This window comes from Fragaria vesca, linkage group LG6, assembly GCF_000184155.1.
Source record: "Fragaria vesca subsp. vesca linkage group LG6, FraVesHawaii_1.0, whole genome shotgun sequence".
NCBI classification, from domain to species: Eukaryota; Viridiplantae; Streptophyta; class Magnoliopsida; order Rosales; family Rosaceae; genus Fragaria; species Fragaria vesca.
Window position 1 is genome coordinate 17,961,689 of NC_020496.1, and position 9,170 is coordinate 17,970,858.

At 37.3% G+C, this 9,170-nt stretch overlaps 1 protein-coding gene across 1 annotated transcript; it reads left to right on the forward strand.

Moving 5' to 3' along the window:
- Positions 1 to 1,067: 1,067 nt before the first annotated feature.
- LOC101303625 (cytochrome c biogenesis protein CCS1, chloroplastic-like) lies at positions 1,068 to 2,630 on the forward strand. Its single transcript, XM_004303276.1, has 3 exons — positions 1,068 to 1,191; positions 1,291 to 1,715; positions 2,094 to 2,630. The coding sequence occupies exons 2-3, from the start codon at positions 1,599 to 1,601 to the stop codon at positions 2,214 to 2,216; spliced, it is 240 nt and encodes a 79-aa protein (XP_004303324.1). The 5' UTR covers positions 1,068 to 1,191; positions 1,291 to 1,598; the 3' UTR covers positions 2,217 to 2,630.
- Positions 2,631 to 9,170: the final 6,540 nt, after the last annotated feature.

Consider the following 9,170-nt stretch of genomic DNA (forward strand, 5'->3'; position numbering starts at 1 on the left):
CCGTTCAGTTTGTTGGTCCTTATATATAGATTAATTATGCAAATTTTCAGCCTTTCTTGATGACTTAACTGTTGTAACTAGAGCTAGGAGAACCGGCTCCTACTTTTTTTTTCTTTGTTTAGGTCTTTATCCTTCATCTCCATTTTCCACTTCAAATTAGTCACCGGGTTTTCTAATCTCCATTCAATTGGAGAGTCTCTTTATTGATAACCGCATATAGTCTCAAGTTCATATTTTTTTATTAATTATTTACCGTGTCTAAGCCGTATCAGATCTTAGATTTTTTCGATTTGTCGTGTCGGCGTGTCGCATAGTATCAGTATCCGTGTCCGGGCAATATAGGTTCACACCGAAGTTAGATGGAAAATCTAAGAGTTAACAATAGTGTTAAGGGATCCCCTTACATGCCTTGAGGTATTATACCCTGTCTAGTTGGCATCTAGGTGGCAATTACTCTGTTAACTGACTGAGTAACCTCGTTAACTAACCTCAGTAACCCCGTTAACTATTTAAAATTTTTAATTATAGGGACTCAAACCCAACTTAATTTGTTGACGATCTCAAGAATTTTATAACCCTTCCAACACTCCCCAATTTCAAACTCAGAGCCTGTCTCTCTCTGTCTCTCTTTCTCTCGATTTTTCTCGTCTCTTAAAACAACCCAGAAAAAACCTTACCCCTAAAATCTGAAGAATCTCAATCCCAATCTCAAACCCAGACCCTCTCTCTCTCTTTCTCGTCTCGCATCCACATCTGACCCCTCACTTCGAAACCCTCGATTCCCTTCTCAACTCTCAACTCTCTTCTCTGTTAACCCTCTCTCTGTATTGACCTACCAACCCAGAAATAGTAAATCCCAGTCTCTCTCTCTCGCCTCAACAACCCAGATCTTTGAAACCCGGATTTCTGAGATGGATTTTGAGTTTTGGTATCCAATAATAGTGTACTACGGTCTGAATCAACATCATGATTACGGGCCTCAATCGAGCAATGCAGCTTGGCTATTTGACTCAGGTTGAGGGAAGTGGTGAAGAGGATCGTGCTTGTTTTCGGGTAGTGTTTTGATTCTTGTCGGCGAGATTAGAGGTGCGGGGATGGCCGGAGGTCGCCGTTTTCGGTTTTGTGCTATGATTTCGTTGGAGTGGTGGAGCGTGGGCCGTGGCAGGCTGGCATTGGAGTGACCGGATCATTGTGTGTTGATCATGAGTAATGAAGAGAGTTCCTTTGTACGTATATTTTCCTTTATGTGTCATTGTAATTAGGCCTTATGTGGATGTGATGCTTGTGCAGGAACTTTCATTGATCAAGGTGAGGCGCCATTTCGATAAATACCCTGAAAGTAGTCCTATACTAGGAATTTTCACTTGGAGATGGGTTTTGGCGCTTGGTTTTGACCATATGTACTCATCTCCTGTTTTCCTTGCATCATTGGATCTCCTAGCTGCATCACTAATGGCATGCACTAACATATATAACACAGATACTTGTCATCAAGGTTGCAAGAAGGTTTGATTTCTTTGTTCTACTCTTTTCAAAATTTCTATTTCATATGAGTTGGGAGTTTTCTTACTAACGTACGGATTAACTGATGAAAACAAATGGAGTTTTTTTTTTTGCAATCTTCTGAGGTCATCAACAAGCAGGAGTTTTCAGAGTCTTTGCCAACAGTTTCTGTTCCAGACTTGGGCGTTATTCTCATGGGAGCTGGATATCAGGTATATTCTTTTACATTCTTGAATTTGTTCCTCTTTTGAAATTTTTGAGTATTATCATATGACAATTGGGTTATCAACTGAAAACCAGAGTAGCTGCCAGCAAATGGCAATTTGTACTTAAATGAAGTAGGATATCTTGAAACATTATGATTTAGTGAAATTATATTGTTGGTAGCTGTGAGAATTATGCAAATGAATTATGAAACATTTTCATATCCATGTATGAGTTATTTGTCTCATTTCTGCTGATAGTTTACTAACTTTACATAATATTAGATGTCACCTTTCATAGAATATTACTACCTCCTCGATACGTGTTCTCTGTTTACCTTGCACTCCTAGCGTATCTGTTAACTTTGAGTAGTTTCATCCTTATAGGTATTCTTGAAGGGACCTTCTTTATATGCCTTTAGGGGGTCGGCCGGTCGGTTTGTCCCTATTGGTGTACATTTAGCAATGCTGCTGATTAGAACATGGAGGTGTGCAGATGTGCCGAGTTAGAACATGGAGGTGTGCAGATGTGCCGGGTTAGAACATGGCGAAGACGGGGAGTGAAGCTTATTGAACCTAGGTTACGAGATCAATTATCAACTTTGTATTGTAGCTAGTAATGCCAGCAGCTATAGATGCTTTCAGAGTTTAGTACATCTAGCAATGTGTTTGGGTGATTGGATTACACAAAAAATGGAGCAGCTACCTCGGGAGCCATTTGAACTCTTCACTATCCTACTTTGGGCGCTATGGACTGCTAGAAAGGGAAAGTGACTATATTTGAAGTTATGTGCAGGATTGTTGGGGTGCTGGTTCCTCATTAACATAAAGCATTTTTTCTCATTAAAAATATGAAGTTCTGGTTTATCTACCATATTGTACATCGGTCTTTTTGCTACATAACCAATAATGAATGAAATCTGGGTATATTTATTATTTCGTGAGCAATGAAGATTTTCTTGTTGCTATGGACCACATGTTTGATGATGTGTTGTATAAACATAGATGTGATAGTTTTGCATGAACAACTGTCTAGTGAAGCAGGCACACTTCTCTTATAGAATTAGTAAACTTTTCTCACAAAACACATACTTGAGAAACTCAACTTTTCTTAGAGCTAGACACTAAGAAACTAAGTAGACCAGATGTACAAATCATCGATTATTTTCATGACAACAGTAGAAAATTTAGATAGTGTCATGATAATAATTTTTTAGAGGTTTATCTGTTTACGAAGTCAGGTCTGCTAATTTACGAATAAGGATCTACTTTTTTTGTGAGGCAAAATAGTTTACCTGTTTACGAAGACTTAACCTATATGTTTTGTGAACATGGTGTACTAGGTTTACGAATCATTGACTCATACTACACGTAGACCAACTCTAAAGTGTCCAGAACTCATAGACACTTGAAGAATTTTTGAGTGGTCTACCTTTTTACGAAGCCTGGTCTGCTTATATACGAGTAAGGTCTACTTTTTTTGGGAGACAAGATGGTCTACCTGTTTACGAACACTAACCTACCTGTTTTGTGAACATAGTGTACAAGGTTTTCGAACCATTAACTCATACTACGCATAGACCAACTCTAAAGAGTCCAAAATTCATAGACACTTGAAGAATTCTTGAGTGGTCTACCTATTTACGAAGTTTGGTCTGCTTATTTACGAGAAATGGTTTACTTTTTTCTGAGACAAAATGGGCTACCTGTTTACGAAGACTAACCTACCTGTTTTGTGAACATGGTGTACTAGGTTTACGAATCATTGACTCATACTACACGTAGACCAACTCTAAAATGTCTAGAATTCACAGACACTTGAAGAATTCTTGAGATGTCTACCTGTTTACAAAGCCTGGTCTGCTTATTTACGAGAAATTGTCTATGTTTTTTGTGAGACAAAATGGTCTACCTGTTTACGAAGACAAACCTACTTGTTTTATGAACATGGTGTACTAGGTTTACGAACCATTGACTCATACTACGATTAGACCAACTCTAAAGTGTCCAGAATTAACAGACACTTGAAGAATTCTTGAGAGGTCTACCTGTTTACGAAGCCTGGTCTGCTTATTTACGAGAAATTGTCTACTTTTTTTGTGAGACAAAATGGTCTACCTGTTTACAAAGACAAACCCCTGTTTTATGAACATGGTGTGCTAGGTTTACGAACCATTTACTCATAATACGTGTAGAACAACTCTAAAGTGTCTAGAATTCATAAACATTTGAAGAATTTTTGAGAGGTCTACCTGTTTACGAAGCCTGGTCCGCTTATTTACGAGTAAGGGTCTATTTTTTTTGTGAGACAAAATGGTCTACCTGTTTATGAAGACTAGCCTACCTGTTTTGTAAACATGGTGTACAAGGTTTTCGAATCATTGACTCATACTACGCGTAGACCAACTCTTAAGTGTCCAGAATTCACAGACACTTGAAGAATATATGTTTATTTTCAAATAAAGGTCTAAGTGTTTTACTACTTTCATGAGACATTTTCTCCTATAAAGGTAGACGTTTCAGATGGTTGTACTTCACATTGTTACGAAAGTGTGCTGGTCTTATAGGCAAGATCTACTCATTTTGTAAATAAAGTCTACCCGTTTAACGTGTTAAGTCTACTACTTTCATGAAAGATTTGCTCCTATAAAAGTAGACATGTTATAAGGTTGTACTTCAAAGTGTTCGAAATGTACTACTCTCATACACATGGTCTACTAATTTTGCAAGTCAAGTCTACTCATTTAATATGCCGAGTCTACTATTTTCATTAGACATTTTAAAAGGTTGTTCTACTAACTCTACTACTTTCATGTTGTTTGGTTCTTAGCCTAGTTGTCACACCCCAATTTTCGAATGATAAAATTTCAAAAATTTACGCATGATAAAACTCAAAATCTTAATATCCCACAACTTGCTCAACAATTTCCAAACTAAAAACAAATACTGGAACTGTAAATGTCGATAAACTCATCAACCGAGTTAAACATTTAATCTCCTTAATTACATCAACTTCCAAAAGTCTAGTAATAAACTACTTCGCTCACATGAGCTTAAAAACAACTACCATAAAATACAAATAAATGTATATCGTCAAAAACCTAGCTCCTAGGCCACTGCCTCAACCCTGCTGATCATCACCTGCAGGTCTAACCCCTACACCATGAATTGGTGCACCGGGTTGTAAACAACAAACCCGGTAACCTAAAAAGCTCGTATGAGTAACTCCCAAAATAAAACTCAACATCACATATAATTATAACTGGTAATTCCTGCATTAATAACTTAGTTCAAGAATCACCTAGAAGCAAGAGAATTCAAAGGAAACAATTAAGAAAAACACAATAATACAAAACCACTTAAAATCATAAATGAATCCTATAAAAAGCATAATTCAGGAATTCTATTGAAAATCACACAATTAAGATTTTAAGAATCTCTTGCGGATAAGCATAGTTCAGGAGATACTCAAAGAAAGAAATTTAAACAACACATAATTATTTCTCTACTCTTACTTATGAGTTCGCCAACACTTAGTCATCCCCCATAAGTAACCAAACAAATGCGTACTCATGGGTTCGTCAACACTTAGTCATCCCCCATGAAGTACCGACTGACAGACTAGAGCTCTATACTGACCGTAACCAATCACCCGGCCAAGGCTTGGTTCCTGGTCCACCACGAATGCTCCTAATCTAATAATCACCACTAAGACACACACATACACAACTAATGCACACAATCGCCACTAAGGCACACCTTCAAATACTCTCTCATCATAACACTTATCAAATCACAATATAAAAATATCCTCGACAACAACACAAGAGTACTTCATAAATTATATCTTTCCACCTAGATATATTTATATAAACAAAGACATAGATATTCCCACTAGAATAATCTATCAACAACAATATCACATGATCGGAAGTCCTTTTGAAAGATTTATTTTTATCAGAAAACACATTTTCACTTACCCATGAGCCGTTGACGATCAAGCTCATTTATATTTAAAAACAAAGATTCATTCTCCTTTTAAGGACAACTTCACAACTAACAGTAACAAAATTATAAAATAAATTTGGTTCCTTAAGAACCCATGTGAGATTTACTCACAATATAAAAAAAAAAGCATCATAATCATCAATCAAAACTATTACCATCGTCATCATAATAATTATCATCATAATCATCATATCATCAACATTTCCATCAACATTTTCATCATTATCATTAATCTCATCATCATCATACAATTATCATCATCATCATTATATCAAAGTCAACATCACAATCATCATCATAATCATCTTCAAAATCAACATCACAATCATCATCATAATAATTATAAATGATTGGTCTGAAAATGGACCTTGGTGAGATGTTACTCATCTCAAATCCAGTTGTGTCTTTGCACGCACAACACAAGAATATAACACCAAGCCACACTCCACAAGTCACCTATTAACAAAATTAATAACTTTAATAACCACTTAACCAAAAGAACATTGCACCCTTAACAAGCCTTAACCCAAGCTTTGCCCAAAAAGGGACAACCTTCTTCCGAGACCTCCCAAGGTCATCAAACACTTAACTACCTTCCCCCACTGCCTAACTCTGGATTCTCCTAGCTCAACACTTCGCACAAGTCTACAATAACAAAGAATTTAACAAGCAAAACTTAATCAAACTTGACCTAATCTCATAATATACCAACATGCTCACAACAACAAGAACTAGCTAACCAAAGAAACTAAACCTACACACCCTGCCCACCGCGCCGCCACGCGCCACCACCGGCGGCGGCGAGTGGGCCCCACGCGCCACCCTACAACTTCACAATCTCAACAAACTTCCAACATCAAACTTGAAGATTACTACAGGGGGGACACTTTTCATACCTGAAGGTCCAACCAGTTCAGCCGGAATCGGCCGGAAATCACTGAAAACTCACCGAAAAAGTTGGAATTCACCACCACCACTCCACACCGAGAGTCAAGCTTCAAGACCATCGGAAAACGAACCAGGACGCCAAGGAGCTCCTATCCCGACAGGTCTCCAAGCCGAACTTCCAAGCTTTGAGTCACCACTTCAAGATTGAATCGGCGCAAGTCACCACCACAGGGCAGCTCGGACGGAGGAGAGGAAGAGAACCCGACCGGTGCCGGCGTCTAGATCGGTTGGAGGTGGCCGGAAAATCCGGGTCGGGTCAACGGGGTCCGGGTTGGGTCGGTTAGGAAACTCGGATACTAAAGGTGAGGCGGGAAAGAAGAAAAGAGGAGAGAGTGATGCGGGACAAAAAACTGAGGGAACCCTATAACTTTTTCATAGTTATACTAAAAATTCCCGAAAACCATAACTTCTACATACGAAGTCCGTTTTACGCATGCCACGTGTCTACGAACTCGTATCGTCGTGCTCTACAACATCTGTGAAGGAAGTTTTCCGAGAAACCCAACAGATTAAAAAGTCAACTCTTGACCCTTCAAAATAAATCATAAAACCCTTTCGGGTAATTTACGCGTCCAAACACTTCCGCTCTTTCTTCGAACCTCAAAAATACACTAACTTCTAACTCGAAAACTCCCAAATAATATTAGAAACTAATATCAAATTTCCGGGGTATTACACTAGTATTTTCATAAGACTGTACGAGAGTCTACTTCTATTTGAATAAACCTTTTAAAATGAATTGTGTTGTCTAAGCTTCAGACATGCAACTATCACAAAAGAAACTGTCGTACATAAAAACCCACCTAAGAGCATATATTAGCTTGTAGTGTTGAGCATTCAATCAAACAAATAGTGGACGTAACTTTTAAATCATTCATTTAGCTTATTTTGACAATTGTATAACATAATCTAGATGTACTAAACATTGAAAGCATCTCTAATTGCTGGCATTCCTAGCTGCAATCAAAAGCTGATAATTGTTCTAGTAACCTAGAAAAGCTGTTCGACAAGATCAATAAAAATAAGGCGTTAGGTTGAACAAGCTTCACTCCCCGTCTTCTCCATGTTCTAACTCTGCACTTCTGCACACCATGATATTAATGATCTAAAAATTGGATGGCATCAGCTACCTGAAATGAAGGGATAAGTTTTGACAGCATATGTTCATCTTTTTATAATTCATCTTCTTCTTACTGCCAGTACGCCACTGATTTTAAACATTTTAGCAGATAATATGGAAATTGTAATCACCAACAGCACTGATAATCAGTTACTATGGAAATTGTAATCACCAATAAACCACTCAAGTCAAAAGTTAACAAAATTGAAATTATGTGATGTCAAGGCAGCAAAGGTAATAGACCCTATAAGTAGTGATAGTTGGAGATAGAGATCGTCCTCATAGTGAGCAAGACTGTTATTGACAGATAGTTGAAGAAAGCAGCACACTATTAGTATATGTTCAGATATATTACTTTGAGGGTTGCATAATCGTCTACAATGTGAATTTACTAAAGATATGTAGAAGACAACATAACTTATTCAACACAATGCCCATATACAACGTAATTTATTCCGTGATCTCATTGGAGGTATGTGCTTTATAAGATGTTCACTTCAGATACAGAGAAAGTAGGAAAGTCAACATATAGAATGTCTTTTTTTTAAAGATAGACGACATACCTGTATGTAAATACAACACGCCAATCTTGTAAAATCTTTCCAAGCTTACGCCTTTGCCATGCACTATTTGTACATAAAATTTTCAGCAAGTTGATTACTAACTGCAATACATAATGATTCACATGTTAGATGAAGCACCGTAACAAATAGCATTAGTTCATACCCTTTGATGCCCCATTCAGAACAAAATTTCTCAAATATTCAGTAGCATAACAAGAATCAGAATCAAACTATGATTACCCCAAAGAAAAATACAAAAACAGAAAAAGGCCTATAACATTCCAAATGTAATAATTGGCTTCACCTGTCCCAGGTGAACAATTAATTCATCTTTCTGCATAACATGGTTCCTTATAGAATTAGGTACAGCTGCAACTCTGGTAATAACACCAAATACAGGATCCCGGCCATAGAGTTTCCCATCTTCAACCAACAGACGCTGCCAGTACTCATGGTCAATAATTCAGAGAAATAACAGAATTGTAAAGATTAACGATGTAGAATACAATTTGGAGCAAAAACAAAATTTGCTTCGCTTCTCACAATGCTAAGTGTTGTTGCCTTGTAGGATTTTAGATACTGCCATACTGGAATAGGTAGAGAATTTCTTAGAAAGGTAAAGATAAATGTGTGAAAAGCTATGTTACCAAAGAGTGCGGCTATTAGGACCTCTAGATTTGCTCATTGTACCTCCCTGTCTCTTTACACCTCCTTTTTATTTTTAAAAACAAGCATTTGTTCATTAGACCTCCTTTCAAATTCTTAAATAACCTTAGGTTTGTTATTCATATATATTTCAATAATTTACTCATTATACCTCTTATT

Bases quoted from the DNA above. Each gene is read 5' to 3' on its own strand.
- LOC101303625 (XM_004303276.1), top strand. From the start codon at position 1,599: ATGGAGTTTTTTTTTTTGCAATCTTCTGAGGTCATCAACAAGCAGGAG. The intron at 1,716-2,093 runs GTATATTCTTTT...TCATCCTTATAG, and splicing joins TCATGGGAGCTGGATATCAG to GTATTCTTGAAGGGACCTTC.